Source organism: Hyla sarda, chromosome 5, assembly GCF_029499605.1.
Source record: "Hyla sarda isolate aHylSar1 chromosome 5, aHylSar1.hap1, whole genome shotgun sequence".
In the NCBI taxonomy this organism is placed as follows: Eukaryota; Metazoa; Chordata; class Amphibia; order Anura; family Hylidae; genus Hyla; species Hyla sarda.
In genome coordinates, this window is record NC_079193.1 from 198,973,225 (window position 1) to 199,000,252 (window position 27,028).

Consider the following 27,028-nt stretch of genomic DNA (forward strand, 5'->3'; position numbering starts at 1 on the left):
ATTTTTTCCAGAAGTATGACCAAATCAAAACTACATAAGTAGGGTATCATTTTAATCGTATGGACCTACAGAATAATGAGGATGTGTCATTTTTACCGAAACATTTACTGTGCAGAAACGGAAGTCCCCAAAATTTACAAAATGGCATTTTTTTTTTCAATTTTGTCTCACAATGATTTGTTTTCTGTCTCACCGTAGATTTTTTGGTAAAATGATTTGTCATTACAAAGTAGAATTGGTGGCACAAAAAATAAGCAATCATATGGATTTTTAGGTGCAAAATTGAAAGAGTTATGATTTTTTAAATGTAAGAAGGAAAAAACGAAAATGCAAAAATGGAAAAACCCTGGGTCCTTAAGGGGTTAAAAACGGAAAGAGAAGCTGAGACAGGCCGGCACTCCAGCGCTAGGAGTGAGGAGACATCAGTGGGAGCAAAGCTGCAGTGACACTGGAACCCAAGACACCAGAGTCCAAGAGGTCCCGGACCTCTCCCCCACCACCTTTCCACACCTGCCCGCATCTGTCATGCACCGCTTTGAATAAAGCAAAGTTCTGAATGGTGAGTGCAATCTACTGTCTTGTCTTTGAATTGCAGTTTAAATCTTTGCATTTTTGTTTTTTCTTCCTCACATTTGAAAAAACATAGCTTTTATTTTTTCCTCATGGTGTTATATGAGGGCTTGCTTCTGTGCAACCTACTGTAATTTATAATGACACCTTAAATTTTTACCAAAAAATGTATGGTGCAACAAAAAAAACATTATTTGTGGAGGGAAATTGAAAAGAGACCACAATTTTGACACTTCTGAGGGGTTTTGTTTTTATACAGGGCACTTTACGGTAAACTGACATGTTCTCTTTATCATATGAGTCAATACGATTAAAATGATACCTATGTTTACATGATTTTCTATAATTGTACTGCATTTTGAAATAAGTATTCTTAAAATGTCACTACTCTGACCCCTATAACTTTCTTAGTTTTCAGTATGTAGAGGTGTATGAGGTCTCATTGTATTCCACCATTATCTATAATTTTCTACTAGTTCCACATTTGCTTATGTTACTTTTTGTTCACTTTTTCTTAAAATGTTTTATAGCATGTGATGTGACCAACACTTTCGGACTTTTTTAAACTTTTATTTAACTTTTTTAGTTTTTATTTGTCTTGTTTGTTTAACAAAATGACAAAGGGGGGTGACTTAAATTTGTATTATTATTATTTTACTCTTTAACTTTACATTTTTTAAGTCCCCATAGGGGACTATTAACATAAATCGTTCAATTTCTATTACTGCTCAGTGCTATACAACGGCAAAGAACCGATCAGTACTATCTGCAATCAACTTGTATAGCCTGTCTGTGAAGGCAGATTATACAAGATGATCATTGAAGTGGGTCTAAGCAGGTGTGGAGCCATCTTCAGTCACTGGATCCCAAAGATCATGGTGTTTGGTCTGATGAGTGTCAATTCGACTCACAGATGTTTTAGATGCCATCATCAGTATCGATCACAGCATCTTAATAGTTAATGGTGGGCCTCAGCATGATTGCTAATAGCTATGAAGTGAGTGCAACTCCTGTGCTTGCTTCATAGATGGAATTCCACTCAGGATGTAAATGTATGCCAATGTCATTAAGGAGTTAAAGAAGCCCGTCTTAGAAGTAAGATAATATGCTGGAACAATATTTATTTAGAATATTTTGTATACTGGATTCATTACAACAAAATGGAGACTACTTTACAATGGCCCTATTGTATATTTGAACCAAAAAAATAGAGGGTATGTGTTACACAGCATGCAATAAGTGTTCGATGGTTGTTATTTGGGGTTTTTGTTCCAGACTGTGTACTACTAATATCTATAAAAGTGTTAACAGGATACATAAAATTCAGTTCATTATGTTAAAGCCTAACAAAATACTTACGAAGAAGTATTATGATGCAGAGAAGAATTGCAATTAATGCTCCTGTACTAAGACCGGCAGGAAGGAGTAAGGCCTCAGCGCTACAGGACTGCATGTTTCCCTGGTTATCACATGTACACACTCTTATTGTCAAAGTTCCAGTGCTACTTTGGATGGGATAATCGTTGTCAGATATGACCACTGGTAAAAGATAACTGTTTATTTCATGTCTGTTAAATCCATTTCTTCTTGTTAGGATTCGAGCAGTGTTATCTGAAAATGACAATAGAAAATTGTTGCTGTTATTATTAACAGAAAATAGGTACAACCTATAAAATAAGTATGTAATATTCAAAGTAAAAACATAACAATTGCAAAGAAAAAACTATTAATGCTCAGATATTCAATTTAATAAATTACAACAGTTAGTTTGTATCTTTTGGCTATTAGTGTAAACAATAAATAAGCTGTAAATTATATATGAGCTGCTTCTATGAAATTGATATAATTTTAACAATTTAAGTATGCAATATTTGTATTAGAAATAAATAGATTTGAATACATATAGTTATTGTTTACATAACTATGCTACTGTATGCTCAGTGGGGAGTTCAAAGATAGGACCCCCACTAGTCAGAAGAATAAAGGAGTTGCAGCACTTTTTTGAACATAGAAGCCTCTGTTCCCCAGAAACAAGGTAACAACATAGCACTTCTTATTAAAGGCATGACACTACCATGGAATGCCAGAAGAATATAATAATAATAATAATAATAATAATAATAATAATAATGCAATCCCAGATTTGCGACAGTGGAAAAGATTTATGTAGAAAAAAAGCCACATAGTTCATCTGTCAGAACCTTGACAGGTGAAATGAATAAAATGTATTATCTAGTGACAATGGCATCTATCAAGTGGTAGGATATATTAGGTAGCAAGTGAATAGTCAGTATTTTAAGAGTATGTGATTAAATAATAAGTAAGTGTTAGGCTAAGTTTCTACTTGTTTTTTATTTATTTATTTTTAGCACCGAGAAAAACACCAATTCTGCCACATGGTGTTTTTTCGGCCAAAAATGTTAGCTGTAAATGAATGAAAATTCGAAAAATTCTTTTTCCACTTGCCGTTTTTCAGTTTGGCTTTTTTTTTAAATCCTTTTGCCGTGTTTTCACTCTTTTTTGGCATTTTTCAACTTGCATTTTTTCCCCTGAAATCGTAGAGTTTTTCTCCCATAGAAGTCTAAGGGAGTAAAAAAAATGCCAAGAAAAATGCCATGTGGGTTTTAACTTTGGCGTTTTTTCAGACGGTTTTTATTCTCTTTTGGACTTTAGCGATCCAAAAAAGTGATGGAGATACCTTTTTTAATAAAATTTTGTAGGGTACCATTAAAAAAATAATAAAAAAGATACAGTAGTGAAGTGAAAAAATTGTATTTAATGAAATTTTTCTTTTTTATGACACATTTTTTATTAATTTTTAAACAGAGATCAATTTATGTGGGCGGGCAGGGCACTAAAAATGTAGCGCACAATAATAAAAATGTAGTGTGTGTGTTTTTCACTTTTTATTCTTTATTTTTTAGGTGGTACTACTACTCCCAGCATGGACCACACACTGTTCCATGATGGGAGTAGTAGTAACTTTACCAATTGACAGATCGCCCGGGTCCCGTTGCGATCCTTCTGTATAATGTATAGATGAGGCCGGACACTCTTCTATCGTCCCCTGCACTGACGTATATATACACCTATTCATATTTCCTGCAGAGAGCTGTGATTGGCCAGATGGTTCCAGCCAATCACAACTCTCACTGTGGGAAATATGAATAGGTGTATATATACGTCAGTGCAGGGGTCCATAGAAGAGAGGCCGCCTCATCTATACATTAAACAGGAGGATCACAGCGGGTGTCAGAAGACCTCCACTGTGATGTTTCCTTAACTGCAGGTACTACAGCACTCAAAATGGATCAGAGTGTGCTCCATGATGGGAGTAGTTGTACCTGCAGTTAAGGAAAGACCACAGCGGGTGTCACTCCTGACATCTGCTGTGATCGTCCTTTCTATTGCAGAAATGTGGAGCGGCTTTCTCCTGTGCTCTGCATCTCTGTTCTGTACTCCGGTCAGTGATGTGAATAGAACATCACTCATTCATATTTCCCTCTGAGAGTGGGGATTGGCTGCAGCCATCCAGCCAATCACCACTCTGGGTGGAAAATATGAATGAGTGAGGTTCTATTCACATCACTGGCCAGCCAGAGTACAGAGCAGAGATGCGAGCGCTGTATAGAGCCGCTCCTTATCTCTGCTATATTATGGATGATCGCATTCGGCGATATGTCTATTAGTACAGGTACTACTACTCCCATCATGGAACAGTGTGTTCCATGCTGGGAGTAGTAGTACTACCTTAAAAATGTCCAAAAAGAGAGAAAAAAAGTGAAACACACTTTATTAATTGAAACACACACTAAATTAATTAAAATTTTTGTTATAAAAAAATATAAATTTTGTTGAATAAATTTTTTTACATCACTACTGCCTTTTTTTTTTTTTTTTTGGTACCCAACAAATTTTTGGTACCAAAAAAATTAAAAAACGCCAAAAGGGCCAAAAAGGGCAATTTCCACACAAATGAAAAAACTCCAGAAAAAACGCCAGACATAGGAAATTGCACTGGCGTTTTTTCAGGTGTTTTTTCTTGCATTTTTTTTTTTTAATCCAAAAAACACAGGACAAAAAAACAAGTAGAAACTTAGCATAAGGATCTGAGCGATCAAATGCCAAAGTTGTGATTACTTGATGGCTGGGTCAGGGCATCACCACAAATGTTGTAGGGTGCTCCCAGTAGTCAGTGATTAGTACCTACCAACAGTGACCCAAGGAGTACAATCTATGAACCAGCAACACTGGCACCACCACTTATCAATGCCCATGTGCAGCCATAGCTAACCTGTGCCGATGAAGCTCAAATTGCAGAAAACATGCTTACTATGGTAGAATGATATTGTAAGATCCAATGTATTGTTCTGTACTGTATTACTGTATATGGAGCTGTGAATGTCCATGCTGACCCCTTTCCATTTAGAAAATTCAAAACCATAGAACAATGGAAAAAAGGAGGTCAGGTTGCATTTTTTTTCCAAATATCAACAATAACAACATTTTATAGTTTCTCATTAGATTGGATGGAAGTTAGCATTTTATAACCTTTTGTTACATAAGTGAGGGTTACTTCACTCGAAAAACAGTAACCCCCTGTTTTTCAGTGTCTTGCAACATAGACTAGGATAAAAAGCAGAAACTATGTTGGTTGTCTATAGGTTACACAGTCATCTACCTAACACCTTTAGACCAGGAATACAGCATGTAGTTAGGTAGATGTTTGTTTAACCTATGGATAACCAACTAAATCACTATGGGGGGGAATGGCATTTTTCCCCAAATAATTATTATTTCGCCTCAAAGTCTATGCAAAATGTTAGTGTTGCTATAGTGAAAAAAATTTAACTCGAGAAAAAAAATTGATAATTTGGTTGGTTGTTATATACTTACACTTTTGAACAAAGTTTTTTTTTATGCTTGGCAAACACAATTGGAATTCATTATAAGTTAAATTAAGGACTGGTTCATTAATGTGGCATATGACTCTAGTTTTGGTTGATTGATCCAATTATAAAAGGTAAATAATGCCATTAGGCTGCTTCTACACCAGTATGTGAAGATTTACTAGTAAATTCCATGACATTTATACAGTATAATTAAATGGTTGGGCTCATTTTATGCTGATGGCTGCCAGATCGGTGATACCCAGACTATGGAGGACTCCCCATCCTACTACCCTTTCGTCCTTGCTGCAGGAAATTTCACTACTGTGTAAGATGGAAGAACTGCTGGCTGACTCAAAACAGCAAGCTGACAGGTTCCAAGCTGTTTGGTGTCCCTGGCTTTCCTTTATGGTGTCTGAAGAGTTTGAATCCTTCCACTTGGAGGCATAACATAATATAGAAATCTGAACCCTCCCTCATGATCTCTTTAGCACTCCCGCTACAGTCGTCGGTCTGGGGGGGGGGGGGTCTGGTTCCGGGCCAACTTGCGAGGTATGTGCTTTTCTCCTCCTGCCTCCTTCCCTACCTTGTTCTTTCTCCTGACTTTTTCTGTCCCTACTCTCATACTTTTATCTCACTCTCTTATCTCCCTCTCGGGTCCTCTCTCCTTCCCGGGCCTGTGAGTTTGATCATACAATCCTGTTTGGCAGGCCCTCTCTGCCTTAACTCTCATTGTTTTATTTGGATAGGCCATGCAATTGATGCTTGCCCTGTTAATTGACATACATGCTTTGTGCTCTCATAACACCAAGCCGCCAGTCTACCATGTGGTGATATCTGCCGTGACATGAATTGGACCTCCTACTTGTCAATGGAGAGAGTTGTTCCTTTTTTCTTTCTGTTTATTTCAGGGTTATATGCTTTACTATATACCGATTGTTTATATTGTAATAATTTGAAAACTAATAAAATTTCTACTTAAAAAAAAAAAGAAAGAAATGGTTGGGCTCCTGCAAATGGAATGCTAAAGAAGCCCTTTTTATCAAATGTGTATGTGCAGTCACTCTTTTGAAATAAGGAAAGTTACAAACACACAAATGTTAATGAAGAGTGACGTAGCAAGTAATGATACTGATGCTGATGATTGCTTTAGTCTGTATATATTAGTTCCATTCTCAAAGTGCTCCAGGTGCCCATGAAAGATTAATATAGTCCAAGAAGACCTAAGACTGCCATTCTGGAATTTTCCAAGCACCCAAAGCACTTTGAAAACAGAACTGATTTATACATACTAAAGCAATCAATAGTGATACTGTCACGATGCCGGCTGGCAGGTAGTGGATCCTCTGTGCCAGAGAGGGATGGCGAGGGCCGCGCTAGTGGACCGGTTCTAAGCCACTACAGGTTTTCACCAGAGCCCGCCGCAAAGCGGGATGGTCTTGCTGCGGCGGTAGTGACCAGGTCGTATCCACTAGCAACGGCTCACCTCTCTGACTGCTGAAGATAGGCGAGGTACAAGGGAGTAGGCAGAAGCAAAGTCGGACGTAGCAGAAGGTCGGGGGCAGGCGGCAAGGTTCGTAGTCAGGGGAGATAGCAGAAGTTCTGGTACACAGGCTTTAAACACACAAAACGCTTTCACTAGGCACAAGGGCAACAAGATCCGGCAAGGGAGTGCAAGGGAGGAGACCAGATATAGCCAGGGAGCAGGTGGGAGCCAATTAAGCTAATTGGGCCAGGCACCAATCATTGGTGCACTGGCCCTTTAAGTCTCAGGGAGCTGGCGCGCGCGCGCCCTAGGGAGCGGAGCCGCGCGCGCCAGCACATGACAGCAGGGGACGGGAACGGGTAAGTGACCTGGGATGCGATTCGCGAGCGGGCGCGTCCCGCTGTGCGAATCGCATCCCCAACGGCCATTACAGAGCAGCGCTCCCGGTCAGCGGGACTGACCGGGGAGCTGCAGGGAGAAAGACGCCGTGAGCGCTCCGGGGAGGAGCGGGGGCCCGGAGCGCTAGGCGTAACAGTACCCCCCCCCTTAGGTCTCCCCTTCTCTTTGTCCGGTAACTGCCTCCCCTGGGATGAGGACACCGGGAAAGGATGGAGGGATTCCTCAACGGCAGGCAGAACAGCAGGAGTAGGAATGGGGAGAGAGGGCAGAGGGCGAGACCTGGCACGGGGCAGTGTGACACCAGGACGAGGGCCATGAGGGGACACAGAGGCTTGCCTGATGGGACTGGGAGGGGGGGAGAGGCATTTCCTGTGGCAGGCAGAGTCCTTAATGACCTTAGGGGGACCGGATACAGGGGGAACCACAGGGTCACGGCAGGGAGTACTGGGAACCGGTTGAAGGCAGTCCTTGGAACAAGAGGGACCCCAACTCTTGATCTCCCCAGTGGACCAATCCAGGGTTGGGGAATGGTGTTGAAGCCAGGGTAGTCCAAGGAGAACTTCAGAAGTGCAATTAGGAAGGACAAAAAATACAATTTCCTCGTGATGAGGTCCGATGCACATTAGGAGGGGCTCCGTGCGGTAACGCACGGTGCAATCCAACCTGGCTCCGTTGACCGCGGAAATGTGGAGTGGCTTGACAAGACGGGTCACCGGAATGCGGAATTTATTCACTAAGGACTCCCGAATAAAATTCCCAGAAGCTCCAGAGTCCAGGCAGGCCACGGCTGAGAGGGGAGAGCTGGCTGAAGAAGAAATCCGAACAGGGACCGTGAGACGTGGAGAAGCCGACTTAGCATCAAGAGACGCCACACCCACGAGAGCTGGGTGCGAGCGTGCGTTTCCCAGACGTGGAGGACGGATTGGGCAATCCACCAAAAAATGTTCAGTACTGGCACAGTACAGACAAAGATTCTCTTCCTTACGGCGATTCCTCTCTTCCAGGGTCAGGCGAGACCGATCCACTTGCATGGCCTCCTCGGCGGGAGGCCTAGGCGCAGATTGCAGTGGAGACTGTGGGAGAGGTGTCCAGAGATCTAAGTCTTTTTCCTGGCGGAGCTCTTGATGCCTCTCAGAAAAACGCATGTCAATGCGAGTGGCTAGATGAATGAGTTCATGCAGGTTAGCAGGAGTCTCTCGTGCGGCCAGAACATCTTTAATGTTGCTGGATAGGCCTTTTTTAAAGGTCGCGCAGAGAGCCTCATTATTCCAGGATAGTTCAGAAGCAAGAGTATGGAATTGTATGGCGTACTCGCCAACGGAGGAATTACCCTGGACCAGGTTCAGCAGGGCAGTCTCAGCAGAAGAGGCTCGGGCAGGTTCCTCAAAGACACTTCGAATTTCCGAGAAGAAGGAGTGTACAGAGGCAGTGACGGGGTCATTGCGGTCCCAGAGCGGTGTGGCCCATGACAGGGCTTTTCCAGACAGAAGGCTGACTACGAAAGCCACCTTAGACCTTTCAGTAGGAAACTGGTCCGACATCATCTCCAAGTGCAGGGAACATTGCGAAAGAAAGCCACGGCAAAACTTAGAGTCCCCATTAAATTTGTCCGGCAAGGACAGGCGGAGGCTAGGAGTGGCCACTCGCTGCGGAAGGGGTGCAGGAGCTGGCGGAGGAGATGGTTGTTGCTGCTGTAGCTGTGACTGTACTTGCTGTAGTTGTGACTGGAGTTGCTGTGTCATGGTGGTCAAGTACGACAGCTGGTGATCTTGTTGGGCGATCTGACGAGCTTGCTGGGCGACCAGCGTAGGGAGGTCAGCGACAACTGGCAGAGGAACTTCAGCGGGATCCATGGCCGGATCTACTGTCACGATGCCGGCTGGCAGGTAGTGGATCCTCTGTGCCAGAGAGGGATGGCGAGGGCCGCGCTAGTGGACCGGTTCTAAGCCACTACAGGTTTTCACCAGAGCCCGCCGCAAAGCGGGATGGTCTTGCTGCGGCGGTAGTGACCAGGTCGTATCCACTAGCAACGGCTCACCTCTCTGACTGCTGAAGATAGGCGAGGTACAAGGGAGTAGGCAGAAGCAAAGTCGGACGTAGCAGAAGGTCGGGGGCAGGCGGCAAGGTTCGTAGTCAGGGGAGATAGCAGAAGTTCTGGTACACAGGCTTTAAACACACAAAACGCTTTCACTAGGCACAAGGGCAACAAGATCCGGCAAGGGAGTGCAAGGGAGGAGACCAGATATAGCCAGGGAGCAGGTGGGAGCCAATTAAGCTAATTGGGCCAGGCACCAATCATTGGTGCACTGGCCCTTTAAGTCTCAGGGAGCTGGCGCGCGCGCGCCCTAGAGAGCGGAGCCGCGCGCGCCAGCACATGACAGCAGGGGACGGGAACGGGTAAGTGACCTGGGATGCGATTCGCGAGCGGGCGCGTCCCGCTGTGCGAATCGCATCCCCAACGGCCATGACAGAGCAGCGCTCCCGGTCAGCGGGACTGACCGGGGAGCTGCAGGGAGAAAGACGCCGTGAGCGCTCCGGGGAGGAGCGGGGGCCCGGAGCGCTAGGCGTAACAGATACATTAGGTTCGGGTTCAGCTTTAAGTGGTTCATGTTGCTTTAAGTGGTTATCCAGTTATTAAAAAAAATATCTCCTCCCAAGCAAAGTACATTTAGGAAGGTGGGGCAGGTGAGCTTAGAGGGGAGAGTTGAGCCCAGCTATGGGGGTCATGGGGGTCTCACAGTCCCTGCAATCAGACTCTGATCCTAAATCCTATGCATGAGGGATACATTTGTAATAGCTTAGTTATATGCTTGTTTTTTTTTTCTTTTCATTTTTCTTTGAAATGACCTGTAAACAACCCCCCAAAAAATGATTTTGGTATAATTAAATAGCTTAGAGTGCCCTGATTAAATATTTTTACTGTTTCTGTGTATGATCTTACATTGCCAAGAGTATGTGGGTTTATATTGTGTCTGACAATTCAGGGAATCATCAAGTGTGCGTAAACATAATTGTATTAATGTTGGTGAACACATGAGGAGAGTCAGGGGTATGTATTAGGCATAAACACCAATCAATGTAAAATAACCACACTCTCTGCCTGTAGAAGCATGCCCATCCCCACAACATGATCATAGTGTTAAATAGACAAAACATTATAAATGTTTGGCTACATTTGGTCACACTGCTTCACAATGTTGTTGTACGCTTTATTTGAAAGACAAAAATTATTACAAGATTACCTTAAAGTGTCCTTGAAAAATAAATTCTATACTAAAGCAGACCAAATGTAGTCACAAATAGATGTTTGGTACATTAAAGTTCATGACTGTGCTGCTACACTGCATTATAGTGGCAAAACCTTTTTGATGGAACTCTGATATAGGTAACAGAGCCTCAAAATAGGATGTGTACAAGGTCCAATAGACTCAAATGATACATAATAGTAGAAAGGAAAAAAGGGGGGATTTTTAGTGGAGCGCTTCTTCTTGGCGATGAGCAAAACTCAAAACAGCCACGGTTGCACAGGACAAAGGTTTATTGGAAATAGAATAGATAGGACAACGCGTTTCAGCGCTAACAAGCGCCTTCCTCTGGTCCACAGAGTTCAAGTTTGTGTGTTCTGTCTGTGCATGCTGTGCAATGGTGGCGCCCCTCTCTTTTTTACTTCTGCCTTTGCAAATGATATATAATGTGAGTGATGTAAAATACAAAAGAATTCTTAACATGTTCACGCTTATTTCTGTATTTTGCTAGTAATAATACAATAGCTGTATTAGTCCAGTAATTTGGATGTAAAATCATAGAATGTTGCCAAATTCCTTTTTTAATTGATCTAGCATTATTTTGTAGAGCTAATTTTTTGAAAGTCCTCCCTTTGAAATGCTTTTGACTCTTAAAAGTTGGCCTCTTTGAAAATGCTGTTAGTCCTTCAAAAAAGGTATTACGAGATTCTGAAACATGAAATAATATAATACAACACCATTATATATTATATGACCCCCACTATAACTTACCTTCATTATCCTGGACTGTAAAGTTTGGATTAACAGATGCCAAACTGAAGAAGAATTTTTGTCCACCTGGCGGTTCGTCTTTGTCCACTGCACTTATAGTCTGTATTAACTGTAAAACATAAAATAAGGTTTTACTTAAAGTAATAACTTAAAAAGTTTGAAGTTTACAGAACAGCACAAAAAGAAAACAGGAAATATGGGTGTTAAATAAAGTGTGCTTTTTCTAAAAGGGGTAAGCTCCAGTGCCCAGGGATTTAAATGACAGACATTATTATAAATGTGCAGTCATACTTTTTATATTTTCCTGCTGTGAAGTATAAACACCATTATTAATGTGCCATCTATAGGAAGGAATGTTAAAGCAATGTCGTCTGTTAACTATAGGTGACATAATTTTCCTAGCATGAGAGTGTATTGAAATGTTTTGTTAATATTGATGGCCTATCCTTAGTCTATCAATCGAACATTGATAGTCTTTCTTGAGAAAGTAAGAAAGATAAATGTCTAGAAATGAGTCTAGAAAGACCTAAGATCTAAGGTATAGCATTTTATATTATAGTGATGGCCAGATATTGAAGGTAATGCTCATACTTCTGATTGGCAGCTCACATTGATGTCTTTGCGTTAAAAGATGAGGCAGAAATAAAGTTTGGATCATTCTGAATATTGTAAATATATGAAGAATTGAAACAGAGCTTATAGTTGTCATGTTGAACTGATTGACTGGTGAAATGTGAAATTTATATAATGTTATGCACCTTTTATGAATCCATTTAAGGTGCATAGCCACGTGGCTTCATAGCTGTTAAACTAAACCTACCCAACAGAAATCACAGTCTATTCACTGACCAGGCACAGGTAGCCCTTCATGCTCATAGCCATGGTTGTACTAAGCTGAGGGCCTTAATGGGGATGACTTGTATCTATGATCTCAGAAATAACTGAAAATATATAGTGCAAGGTGGCCCTACTTGGCTCCATGTCCTATTGTATGAATGAATGTTTTGTGTCACTGGTGGTGCAATGATGACATTGTACCACTCACATCTACTCAGAAGCCTGGTCAAAAGAAGCTAAGGATTCACTGTTTGCCAATGGTTGTGTGATGGTGTGAGAGTGTTGGCAGATGAAAATGACTTAGTGAGGGAACATCAACATTTTTTATGCAGGACACAAAATGTGTGGGCTACAGTTACATCAGGGTGGAAGATGAGTTTTGTTTTTATAAAGGAAAGACACAATGCATCTGGAGCACCGACTCTTAAAGTGGCAACCCCAAAAACATGGTTCCATAAATGCCCAAGAAAAACCCTTTCAAAATTCTCCAAACATGTTTCATCCCACCATAACCTAGGACTCATCAGTGGACAACAACAGGATAAAACATGTCTGGAGAAAGGTTTTTCTGGGATACTTAAAGGGGTGTTGTTTTTGGGGTTGCCTCTTTTTAGGTAGGTTCTTAATAAGGACATAAGTTAAGGTAATTAAAAGGCACCTGATGCATTGTGTCTTACCTTTAGGCTATGTCCACACAGTGTAAAATAAAATAAAAAATACTGCAGGAAGGTAAAAAAAAATGCAATATTTTTAAGTCATAATAATTAAGATATAAAAATATATATCTGTAAGCTTTTTTAAATGTCATTTATGTATTTATGTTTGCCTGACCCAAAGATTCATGAAAAAATTAATAAATATTGAAAGAAACAAAACATCATTGGTATTTAAAACATTTGAAATGAATGCCAGAATATATGCAATTTGTTTCCCCCAGTATGAAGAAAAACTTTCATAAACAATTGGCACAATGGGGGAGATTTATCAAAACCTGTGTAGAAAAAAAGTTGACCAGTTGCCCATAGCAACCAATCAGATTGCTTCTTTAACTTTTAAAGAGGCCTGTAAAAATGAAAGAAGCAATCTGATTGGTTGCTATGGGCAACTGGTCAACTTTTCTCTGCACAAGTTTTGATCAATCTCCCCTTATGTCCTGCAAAGTCAGCTTTAAAAAATGTTTAAAAAAAGCTTTAAAGGGGTACTCCGATGGAAAACATAAAAAAAAAAAACTGGTGCCAGAAAGTTAAACAGAGTTGAAAATAACTTCTATTAAAAAATCTTTATCCTTCCAGTAGATGTTAGCAGCTGTATGCTACAGAGGAAATTATTTTCTTTTTGAATTTCTTTTTTGTCTTGTCCACAGTGCTCTCTGCTGACACCTAATGCCCTTATCAGAAACTGTACAGAGCAGGAGAAAATCCTTATAGCAAACCTATGCTACTCGGGACAGCTCCTGACATGGACAGAGGTGTCAGCAGTGAGCACTGTGGACAAGGGAAAAAACTAATTCAAAAAGCAAATAATTTCCTGGCACCAGTTCATTTTAACAAAAAAGTTTTCATTTAAAGTTTTCCTTTAAAGATAAATAACTATAAAATTAGAAATTGACATAATTGTAACAATCAAAATAAACATACTTTTTTGTCAAATGGTGAATATCATAAAGCAAAAAGCTAAAAAAAAATTCCACCCTATCAAAGAAAAAAGTGTATTTTACACCAATCCCAAAATGATGCTATTAAAATGTAAAGCTAAAACAAAAAACAAGCCCTTATATAACTATGAGAAAAAAGCAAACATGATTAAATCGCCACACAACATGCCAAATTGGAGCCAAATAGTTGTTTTCTACAATGTTAATAGTTGATAGTTGTACATATATATATATATATATATATATATATATATATATATATATATATATGTTAAAATTAGGTACATTTATTGTTTTAATAATAATATATATATATATATATATATATATCATTAAAAAAGTAAATGCAGACAAAAAATACTAGTCAAGAAGCTGAAAGTATTAGATCAGCTGCACACCTCAAAGTGCTTTTAGCAACTAGAGTGATCTAATAAAAAATACAAAAAATACAAAAACCCTCTGGTGAAATGATTATTTCTGCAATGTTTGCTCCCATCCTTCACCTATCAAGCTTTTTCTCTGGCATTATATATTTGATGTAATCTTTCATTTGTTGTAGTACGGTTTCTTTCTTTTTTTTTTTTTCTTTTTTTCAAGTTTCCATATAGATTTGTAGCTATTTTTATTAATTTATATGGAATGCTCAAAACAGTTATCAATAAAATATGTACTGAAACCAATTAGTTATATCCTTGTAATTTTGAGGCTGGGCACCAGAAGTTAGCTTGTAGCAGTGAGATGTTTTGATGCCCGAAACTCCAGTGCTGAGCTGGTATAGCTGCTATACCTATACTATGTGTATGATTCAACCTCATAATCTTATGATAGTCTATCCTTAAATCATCACCACCCCCCTCAGGCTCACCTTAATCACTTTGATGCCTGGCTTCCTTGTCCTCTATCTTGTAAAATATCTACTTCACAAATGTTTTGGTGCCTTTTAACATTTGATCTGCCTCCTGTATCCTGATTTTGACCTCCTCCCTCTGACTGCTTAAAATTTCTTTATGCATCAGCACAGTATTTCACTAGATCTGGTCTTCTCTCGGCTCTGCTCAGTTTCTAATTTATTAATTCTTCTCTCCCACTTTCTAACTACAACTTACCTTCCTTTACTATCAAAAATTTTTGGCCTACTCAGGACACTGCTACCAATTACCGACACAGTAAACAGCATGCTATCAACATTCAGCAATGTATAGACACTCTACAGTCTCCATTATCCCCAATCTCGTCCTTGATTTTTCCCAATCTGGCTGGCAAAAATTACAATGCCATTCTTTAACCCCTTAAGGATTCAGCCCATTTTGGCCTTAAAGGGGTACTCCACTACCCAAGCATTTGGAACATTTTGTTTAGATCACGGAATGCGGGTTACGGGGGCCATGTCCCTTCAATCCATGTCTATGGAAGGGGGCATGGCGGCCGTTTACCCTTTAACCACTTAGGGACCACCGGCATACAGGTACGCCCTGACGCCCTGGTGCTTAAGGACCAAGGGCGTACCTGTACGCCTGCGGGAATTTCGGTCCCCGCCACGCGCCAGGCGGCGAACAGACCGGGATGACTGCTGATATCTATCAACAGGCATCCCTTGCCAATGCCCAGACCCCCCTCATGTCGGCGATCACACCGGCGATTTGAGGCGATTCTGGGTGACCCGGAAAATAAGAGGGATTGGGGTTTTCCAAGACACCCACAATCCCCCTGAAGGGATAGAAGTGAGGTGGCAGGGGTGCCACCCCTTTTATCCCTGCCATTGGTCGGTCAGAAGTGACCGATCAATAGCAGATCAGGGGCCGGGAGTTAAAGTTCAGTTCCCCCGTTCTACCCACCCACAGTAGTCCAGGCAGAATGGGGGAACCAATGATGACAGGTGCCGGTGATTGGCGGATTGATGCCGCTCCCTGATGTGGCTCCCTGGTGCGGCGATCCTACGGAAGCCGGTGAGTTGTTGCCTAGCAACATTTGGAGGGCTACAGTTTTGAGACCACTATACAGTGGTCTCTAAACTGTAGCCCTCCAGATGTTGCAAAACTACAACTCCCAGCATGCCCAGAGAGCTGTTTGCTGTTTGGGCATGCTGGAATTTGCAGTTTTGCAACAGCTGGAGGGCTACAGTTTGGAGATCACTGTGCAGTGGTCTCTAAACTGTGGCCCTCTAGATCTTGCAAAACTACAACTCCCAGCATACCCAAACAGCAAACAGCTGTCTCGGCATGCTAGAAGTTGTAATTGTGTACCTCCAGCTGTTGCATAACTACATCTACTAGTTTTCCAAAAGCGGTAGGCACACTGGTTGGAAAATACTAAGTTAGGTAACAGAACCTTACTGAAGGTTTTCCAACCAGTGTGCCTCCAGCTGTTGCAAAAGTAAAACTCTCAGCATGCACGGTCTGTCAGTGCATGCTGGGAGTTGAAGTGTTGCAACAGCTGGAGGTTTGCCCCCCCCCCCCCCCACCATGTGAATGTACAGGGTACATTCACACGGGCGGGTTTACAGTGAGTTTCCTGCTTCAAGTTTGATCTGCAGCAAATTTTCCACCGCAGTGCAAACTCCTAGCGGCATACTCTCCGTTAACCCCCGTCATTGTGAATGTACCCTAAAAACACTGCATTACACTAACAAATAATAAAGGGTAAAACACTACATAAACACCCCCTTACATTGTCCCGCCCAATAAAAATGAAAAGGCATAGTAAGGAAGTTTCCAAAACAGACCCTCCAGCTGTTGCAAAGCAACAACTAATTTCCGGACAGCCACTGACTGCCTAGGCATGTTGGGAGTTTAGCAACAGCTGGAGGCACCCTGTTTGGGAATCATTGGCGTAGAATACCCCTATGTCCACCCCTATGCAATCCCTAATTTAGTCCTCAAATGCGCATGGCACTCTCTCACTTCGGAGCCCTGTCATGTTTCAAAGAAACAGTTTAGGGCCACATATGGGGTATTTCCATACTTGGGAGCAATTGCACTACAAATTTTGGGGGGCTTTTTCTCCTTTTACCCCCTATGAAAAGAAAAAGTTGGGGTCTACACCAGCCTGTTAGTGTAAATTTATATATTTTTTTTTTACACTAACATCCTGGTGTTGCCCCATACTTTTTATTTTCAAAAGACGTAAAAGAAAAAAAAAAGACCCCCAAAATGTGTACGCAATTTCTCCTGAGTACGGAAATACCCCATATGTGGGGGTAAAATGCTCTACAGACACAAGGTTCAGGAGTGAGAGCGCACCATGTACATTTGAGGCCTAAATTGGTGATTTGCACAGGGGTGGCTGATTTTACAGTGGTTCTGACATAAATGCAAAAACATAAATAACCACATGTGACCCCATTTTGGAAACTACACCCCTCACAGAACATAACAAGGGGTATAGTGAGCCTCAACACCCCACAGGTGTTTGACACATTTTTGTTAAAGTTGGATGAGAAAATGGGAATAAATATGTAATGTAATAAGGGGTGCAGTGAGCATTTACACCCCATAGGTGTCTGACAGATTTTTGGAACAGTGGTCCGTGAAAATGAAAAATGTAATTATTCATTTGTACAGCCCACTGTTCCAAAGATCTGTCAAATGCGAGTGGGGTGTAAATGCTCAATGCACCCCTTATTACATTTTGTGAGGGGTGCAGTTTCCAAAATGGGGTCATGTGAGGGGTCCACTGTTCTGGCACCATGAGGGACTTTGTAAACACACATGGCCCCTGACTTCCATTCCAAACAAATTCTCTCTCCAATAGCTCAATGGCGCTCCTCCTCTTCTGAGCATTGTAGTGCGTCAACAGAGCACTTGACGTCAACACATGGGATATTTCCATACTCATAAGAGATGGGGTTACACATTTGGGGGGGTATTTTCTCCCACTACCCTTTATAAAAATGGTAAATTTGGGAAAAAACTGGACCCCTTGTTACGTGCCTTGAGGGGTTTAGTTTCCAAAATAGTATGACGTGTTTTTTTTTTTTTTTGCTGTTCTGGCACAATAGGGGCTTCCTAAATGCGACATAGTCCCCAAAAACCATTTCAGCAAAATTCACTCTCCAAAATCCCATTGTCGCTCCTTCTCTTCTGAGCTCTCTTCTGCACTTGCTGAACACTTCACATACACATATGAGGTATTCCCTTACTCGAGAGAAATTGGGCTACACATTTTGGGGGCTTTTTCTCCTATTACCCCTTGTAAAAAATAAAAAACTGGGTCTACAAGAACATGCGAGTGAAAAAAAATAAGATTTTGAATTTTCTCCTTCACTTGCTGCTATTCCTGTGAAACACCTAAAGGGTTAACAAACTTTCTGAATGTCATTTTGAATACTTTTAGGGGTTCAGTTTCTATAGTGGGGTCATTGATGCAGCATTTCTTATATGAGGGCTCTTCAAATCCACTTCAAAACTGAACTGATCCCTGAAAAATTCCGATTTAGAAAATTTTGTGAAAAATTAGAAAATTGCTGCTGAATTTTTAAGCCCTCTGATGTCTTCCAAGAGTAAAAACATGCCAATTTTATGAGCATTTGGAATGTCTATTTTATTGACAAGCAGAGAGCTTCAAAGTTGGAAAAATGCAAACTTTTCTATTTTTTCTTAAAATTTTAGAATTTTTCACCAAGAAAGGATGCAAGTATCGAAAATTTACCACTAACATAAAGTAGAATATGTCATGAAAAAACTATCTCGGGATCAAAATGAAAAGTAAAAGCATCCCAGAATTATTGATGCTTAATCCCTTAAGGACTCAGCGTTTTTCCGTTTTTGCATTTTCATTTTTTCCTCATCACCTTCTAAAAATCATAACGCTTTCAATTTTGCACGTAAAAATCCATATGATGGCTTATTTTTTGCACCACCAATTCTACTTTGCAGTGACATTAGTCATTTTACCAAACAATGCACAGCAAAACGGGAAAAAAAATCATTGTGCGACAAAATTGAAGAAAAAATTCAATTTTCTATTTTTTGGGTGCTTCCGTCTCTACTCAGTGCATTTATCGGTAAAAATAACACCTTCTCTTTATTCTGTAGGTCCATATAGTTAAAATGATACCCTACTTATATAGGTTGGATATTGTCGTACTTCGGGAAAAAATCATAACTACATGCCGGAAAATGTACATGTTAAAAATTCTCATCATCTAACCCCTATAACTTTTTTTATTTTTCCGCATACGGGCCGGTATGAGGACTCACTTTTTGTGCCGTGTTCTGAAGTTTTTATGGGTACCATTTTTGTATTGATCGGACTTTTGGATCGCTTTTTATTCCTTTTTTCATGATATAAAAAGTGACCAAAAATACATTATTTTGGACTTTGTAATTTTTTTTTGCGCACGCCATTGACCGTGCAATTTAATTAACAATATATTTTTATAGTTCGGACAGTTTCGCATGCGGCGATACCACGTATGTTTATTTTTATTTTTATTTACACAGTTTTTCTTTTTATGGGAAAAGGGGGGTGATTCAAACTTTTAATAGGGAAGGGGTTAAATGACCTTTGTTAACTTTTTTTTCACTTTTTTTTTGCAGTGTTATAGCTCCCTACACTTAGGTGTATTATACAGACACTCCCACTCACATTCTTTCCTTTGTATTTTTTTGGAGCACTCATGGGTTTTTTATATATATGGTCTATAAAAAAAAATTTTTTACATATTTTTTGCCACTATACTCTATATTATATTATTTATATTGCCTGCGATCCTTCCGGTATACTCCGGGCGTCTGCGTTGTCTTGGTTACCCGTCATGCGCATTGCTATGCTGACGGAGGACCGTGACGTCGCCGGCGCTCTGTTGGCATCGGAGGGTATCCTAGGCAATGAGTCAGGTGAGCGCTAGTCATGTGATTACTCACATGATTGCATCCATCTAACGCATGCGCACAGAGTTTTATTTACAAACAGTCGGCACCATTACAGCTACAGAGCGCGTGAGTTTTCCTCTATGATTTAATATGATTACAGCTGATTTGTATAAAATTAATGAATTAATTATACTTGAGCATTAATTTTCAAGCCTTTTTATGTACATCTTAATGATTTTAATATATTCACTATGCCTGTACCTATCGGTACTCTTATTTATGCACTGTTTTGGGTCAATATTGTAATTTTTCATTGTGATTTTTAATCTTTTTGCACTGTATTAGTAAATTTATTGTTTGATAAATGAGGTCACCTGTTTTGGGTATATATACCCCTGAAGTATTGATTGTCACTATGCTTGAAAAAAGCTCTAGTGTAGAGCTGAAACGTTGCTACTGGAGACATGCTTTGAATAAATTCACTTGCTGATTGGAACTTTGTTGGAGTGCTGCGCCATTGATTTCTGTGGACTGTCTAGAAAGGCCAGGATCGGGCCTTGGACGCTGGGCACCCGTGGTAGTATTATTGGATGTGCTGCATTTTTTTTCATTTATATATATATATATATATATATATATATAAATATATATATATATATATATATATATATATATATATATAAATATATATATATATATATATATATACACACAAAAGTTATCCAGCTTTTTTATGTTTTAACCCCTTAAGGACAAAGAACGTATATTTACGTCCATTACTCCCTCCCGTTTTATGATGCACGCTCAGCTCCTGACCGCTTCATGATCGGTGGGTCCCGGATGCTATCAGCATTGCCAATCTGTCTGATGTCCATCATTAACCTTTTAGACACTGCAATAAGAGTTGATTGTTGCATCTTCCATCCAATTGTTGCTATGAGACTCCAGTCAGTCATGGCAAGGTGGAGCAATGGCATAGCATTGAACAGTGTATGCAATCCATTGAATGCATGTAAAAGTCCTCTCTGGGGACTAAAAAAAAGTGGAAAAAGTGGGGGGAAAAAGTTACTAAATGTGAATTAACCTTCCCTAATGAAAGTTTGACTCACCCCCCTTTTTCTACTTTTTAAAAATAAAATAATGTAAGCAAAAATAAACATAAACGTATGGGATGTCAACGCATGCATACATGTCCGAACTATATAAATATAACATTAACCCCTTCCCGACCTATGACATACCTATACGTCACGGGTGGCATGGTGTTCCCGACCCATGACATACAGGTACGTCATGAACATTACTGCCGCTACTCGCGGCATCCCGCAGCGCCCGGAAAGATGGTGGCTATCACTGATAGCCAGCCATCTTACCGTGTGACCACAGGGGGTTTCATCCCCCACCCCCCCCAGTGATCGCTGCTATCAGCTGGTCAAATCTGACTAGCTGATAGCAGCGTTTCGCTATGAAAATACTTAGTAGCGCGGTGTGTGAGTTCCGATCACGGGGATCGGGACACACACCGCTCTGCTGAGTGTCCCTGACCCGTCCCCCGGCGTCACTTACCCGGCCATGCGGTGTCCCGAGCGGTCCCGGCGTGAGCGGCGTCCTCCAGGAGGTCCCGGCGGCGCTGCGTCCCGGAGGTGAGTTTGCAGCAGCAGGGCGGCATCTACATTGGCAGCAGTGAGATCGCCGTAAAGCGATCTCACTGCTGCCTCTGAGAGTTTCAAAACTGCAACTCCCAGCATGCCCAGACAGCCTTTGGCTTTCTGGGCATGTTGGGAGTTGTAGTTTTGCAACATCTGGAGGCCCACAGTTTGGAGACCACTGTATAATGGTCTCCAATCTGTGCTCTTCCAGATGTTACAAAACTACAAATCTCAGCATGCTCGGTCTGTCCAGGCATGCTGGGAGTTGTAGTTCTCTAACATCTGGAAGAGCACAGATTGGAGACCATTATACAGTTGTCTCCAAACTGTGGACCTCCAGATGTTGCAAAACTACAACTCCCAGCATGCCCAGACTGCCCAAGCATGCTGGAAGTTGTAGTTCGGCAACATCTGATCCTTCAGATATTGCCGAACTACAACTTCCAGCATGCCTGGGCAGTCTGGGCATGCTGGGAGTTGTAGTTTTGCAACAACTGGAGGCACACTAGTTGGGAAACATTGTCCGTTTCCTACCTCAGTGCCTCCAGCTGTTGCAATTGTTGCAAAACTATAACTCCCAGCATGCACTGACAGACCATGCATGCTGGGAGTTGTAGTTTTGCAACAGCTGGAGGCACACTGGTTTGGAAACACTAAGTTTGGTTGCAAAACACTTGAAAGTTTATTACTTAACTTAGTGTTTCCAAACCAGTGTTCCTCCAGCTGTTGCAAAACTACAACTCCCAGCATGCACGGACAGCCAAAGGGCATGCTCCGAGTTTGCAACAGCTGGATGTTTGCCCCCTCCCCCCAATGTGAATGTACAGGGTACACTCACATGGGCGGAGGTTTACAGTGAGTGCTGCAAGTTTGAGATGGCGCAAATTTTGCGCTGCAGCTCAAACTTCCAGCGGCAAACTTGCTGTGAACCTCTGCCCATGTGACTGTACCCTAAAAACACTACACTAACACTAACCTAAAATAAAAAGTAAAAAACACTACATATACACATACCCCTACACAGCCCCCCTCCCCCCAAAAAATGAAAAACGTCTGGTACGCTACTGTTTCCAAAATGGAGCCTCCAGCTGTTGCAAAATAATAACTCCCAGTATTGCCGGACAGCCATTGACTGTCCAGGCATGCTGGGAGTTTTGCAACAGCTGGATGCACCCTGTTTGGGAATCATTGGCATAGAATACCCCTATGTCCACCCCTATGCAAATCCCTAATTCAGGCCTCAAATGCGCATGGCGCTCTCTCACTTTGGAGCCCTGTCGTATTTCAGGGCAACAGTTTTGGGACACATATGGGATATCGCCGTACTCGGGAGAAATTGCCTTACAAATTTTGGGGGGCTTTTTCTTCTTTAACCCCTTATGAAAAGGTGAAGTTGGGGTCTACACCAGCATGTTAGTGTAAAAAAATAAATTTTTTACACTGACATGCTAGTGTTGCCCTATACTTTTCATTTTCACAAGAGGTAAAAGGGAAAAAAGACCACCAAAATTTGTAACGCAATTTCTCCCGACTACGGAGATACCCCATATGTGGGCGCAAAGTGCTCTGGGGGCGCACAACAAGGCCCAGAAGGGAGAGTGCGCCATGTACATTTGAGGCGATTTGCACAGGGGTGGCTGATTGTTACAGCAGTTCTGACAAACGCAAAACAATAAATATCCATATGTGACCCCATTTTGGAAACTACACCCCTCACGGAATTTAATAAGGGGTGCAGTGAGCATTTACACCCCACTGGCGTATGACAGAGTTTTGGAACAGTGGTCTGTGAAAATGAAAAATAAATTTTTTAATTTGCACAGTCCACTGTTTCAAATATCTGTCAAACGCCAGTGGGGTGTAAATGCTCACTGCACCCCCTATTAAATTCCATGAGGGGTATAGTTTCCAAAATGGGGTCACATGTGGGGGGGGGGTCCACTGTTCTGGCACCATAGGGGCTTCCTAAATGGGACATGCCCCCCAAACACCCTTTCAGAAAAACTCACTCTCCAAAATCCCATTGTCTCTCCTTCCCTTCTGAGCCCTCTACTGCGCCCGCCGAACCCTTTACATACGCATATGAGGTATTTCCTTACTCGAGAGAAGTTGGGTTACAAATTTTAGGGTGATTTCTCTCCTTTTACCCCTTGTAAAAATTCAAAAATTGGGTCTACAAGAAAATGCGAGTGTAAAAAATGAAGATTTAGAATTTTCTCCTTCACTTTGCTGCTATTCCTGTGAAACACCTAAAGGGTTAAAACACTTACTGAATGTCATTTTGAATACTTTGGGGGGTGCAGTTTTTATAATGGGGTAATTTATGGGGTATTTCTAATATGAAGACCCTTAAAATCCACTTCCAACCTGAACTGGGCCCTGAAAAATTATGATTTTGAAAATCTTGAGAAAAATTGGAAAATTGCTGCGGAACTTTGAAGTCCTCTGGTGCCCTCCAAAAGTAAAAACTTGTCAATTTTTTTATGCAAACACAAAGTAGACATATTGTATATGTGAATCAATATGTAATTTATTTGGAATATCCATTTTCCTTTCAAGCAGAGACTTTCAAAGTTAGAAAAATGCTAAATTTTCAAAATTTTCATGGAATTTTTAGATTTTTTACCAAGAAAGGATACAAATATCAGTGAAATTTTACCAATAACATAAAGTAGAATATGTCACGAAAAAACTATCTCGGAATCAGAATGATAAGTAAAAGCATTCCAAAGTTATTAATGTTTAAAGTGACAGTGGTCAGATTTAAAAAAAAATGCCCAGGTCCTGAAGGTGAAAATGGGCTGGGTCATGAAGGGGTTAATGGCAGAATTGCATATTTTTGGTCACTTCATATATCATAAAAAATTCATAAAAAACTATCAAAAAGTCTCATTACAACAAAAATGGGACCGATAAAAACTATAGATTTTGGTGCAAAAAAATAAGCCATCATATGGCCTTGTATATGGAAAAATAAAAAAGTTATAGGGGTCAGAAGAGGACTATTTTAAGCATACTCCTTTTCATACAACAAGTTATCATTTTTTTTTAAGGTATGAAAATAAAACAAAACCCATACAAATTGGGTATCATTTTAATCGTTTGGATCTACATAATAAATAGAATGTATATTAGTTGTTACCGAAAATTACACTGCATAGAAACGGAAGCCCCCAAATTTTTTTTTCCATTTTTGCCCCACAAATAATATAATTTTTTTTGTTTCAGGAGAGATTTTGTGGTCAAATGATTGATGTCATTACAAGGTACATTTGCTTGCACAAAGAACAATCCCTTATATGGATCTGTAGGTGGAAAATGGAAAACATTACGATTTTGAGAAAGGGAGGAGGAAAAATTAAAAAAAAATTGTTCTTAAGTGGTTAAATAACTTGATCCTCTCATTTCTATATATCTATGCCTGGCTAAGTGTCAGTAAAAATATCTACACATTTGTTAAACAGTTTGTTCATTCTTATCCAAATCCTCTAATCCGATAGGGAAATTGCTTATGGCAGCATCACTTATTGCATCTCAGTAAAACAAGTACTATAAAATTGAACTCTCATAGGAAAATTAGCCTAGAACTGCTGATACCTACAAAGAAAAAAGTGAGCTGTTTTTTGGCAAAAAATAAATAAAAAAGAATTATATGATTTTTTTGCATATACTGTGCAGTCTTCAGTAAGTAGACAGCTGTTATGCATTAAAAATGTTTTTACCGGTATCAGGAGGCTAGAAAGCTAGTTTGCATCAATAGTTCTTTTCCAACCCTATAAACAAATCAACTTTAGTAACCTAAACTTTAAATAAAATAGTGTCTGCTGATTTTCTGTTCCAGGAAGAGTAAAAAAAAAAAAAATGCTGCTGTGAAAAATTCAATTTCATTTCCTTTTAAAGATAACTTCTTGACAGACACTTTTCAAGATTTAATGGGATTTTTCAATGCTCTTACTGCGATAGAAGCCGACAGGTAATGACTATAGCAATAAAACACGGCTGTGCTCAAATGTTTTCAATTTATGTCTTATTTCCTTTATTATTATTTTTTCCTTTACCTATAGTGTATATGAATTTTAAATGAAAAATGTAAGTAATTGGAGTTGAGGAATTAGAAAAATGCGGGTGCTGAATCTCCAGTTCTGGAAACCTCCAGGTTTCCGGGACTGGGGATGTGACGTCACTCCACGCCCCCTCTATTCATGTCTAAGGGAGGGGGAGTGGCGTCCAGAAACCCGGAGGTTGCCGAAACTGGAGATTCAGGGAGATCACGGGGGCGGGGGGTGGGTCTCAGCAGCGCCCCCCTCCCCCCACCCCCCCGCGATCAGACATCTTATTAGGGGATAAAATGTTTTTGCCCATAATACCCCTAAGAAAGCCCAATAAAACAATGCATTTTCCTTTTTTTTGGGGGGGGGAGGGGGGGAACTCATGTTGACTTAAACATCAAGTTATGAGAAAAGAAAGCAAAATCAATGTTACCAAACCACTGGGGTCTATCTCTGGGACATGGAGAAATGATCTATGGGTCCAATATGTATGGGTCAGCTTCTGTATTTAGGGTGATTTGCTTACTACACATTGCAGAAATGGAAGCTGATTTTCATTTTGGATGTTTAAAAAGCATTTGGAATAAAACATTATTCATTTCTATTAACAATTAACTATTGATTAGCCATATTCTTGTTGTACTATGAAGATGGAATAACTGGTGTTTGCTGAATAGAAGGGGAGCTAATTACATTTACTTTTTACATCACAGTAGAACCAGGACAGATTAGGAACACAAAGAAAACAAAAAAGCACTACAAGAACCAGGTAGAATTAAACAAGAGATGACTACATTGACACACTAGACTATAGGCCTGGCTAGGTTTACCAGCAAAACTTAATAACCTCAAAAACAAACACTGTGTTACATAGCAACAAAGGTAAAATTTGAAAAGGCCAACCTATATTATCTTCAGCAGCAAGGTATGAACAAAGACATCGGCCCGGATTTATCAATCAGCCTGAAACCCTAATTGTTTGGTTTTCCCCATAGTAACCAATCACAGCTCAACTTTCACTTTACAAGAGCTTGATAGGAGATGAAAGTTGAGCTGTTATTGGTTGTTATGGGAATAACTAGACAATTAGGGTTTCAGGCTGATTGATAAATCAGGGCATCAATGTAGGATATAATTAGAAATGTCACAGTCCAGGATAACAACCTACAGTGACATGAACGGTACTTGCCGAACAACACAACTCAACCCCAATGAAAGGATGCAGAAAGGTAGTGCTAGAACAGAAAGCAGAGAATGACTGGGACTGGGATTTTATACAAAAAAAAAATCATGGGGGAAATGGTCTGGGGGCCAGCCAGCTAAGGGTTCTCATATCTATGCAACCTTCTGTCGACTTGACCCGCGTCCTACATACAAGGTGGTTAATATACAGAAAGATGATCATTTTTGTTCTACATCAGCATGAATAATACAATCTAACAATTAATGATTAACCAAAAACGCCCACACACTCCAATTCCGACCTCTCCTTTGTAATAAAGTATACATCATTCTGTTGTATTATGTAATAAAGTCTGGTTGTTTAAATGTAACTAGCAAGATGTCTTGTAAAATTACATGTTTTGTCTTATGATCTCTGCATGTATTTAGTAGAACCTTGAAGTACCTGTCAAAAGAATTTTGTCAAGTTCTAATACATAACAAT

At 40.5% G+C, this 27,028-nt stretch overlaps 1 protein-coding gene across 2 annotated transcripts in view; it reads right to left on the bottom strand.

Annotated features, from left to right (window-relative positions):
• Positions 1–27,028, bottom strand: part of LOC130273719 (cadherin-10-like) — a 472,310-nt gene that overhangs the window by 4,809 nt on the left and 440,473 nt on the right. For both annotated transcript variants that reach the window (XM_056520963.1, XM_056520964.1), the window contains 2 exons: positions 11,361–11,469; positions 1,930–2,181 (listed from right to left, as the gene is read on the bottom strand). In XM_056520963.1, coding sequence (XP_056376938.1) covers positions 1,930–2,181; positions 11,361–11,469 — 361 coding nt within the window. The remainder of the gene's footprint in view (positions 1–1,929; positions 2,182–11,360; positions 11,470–27,028) is intronic.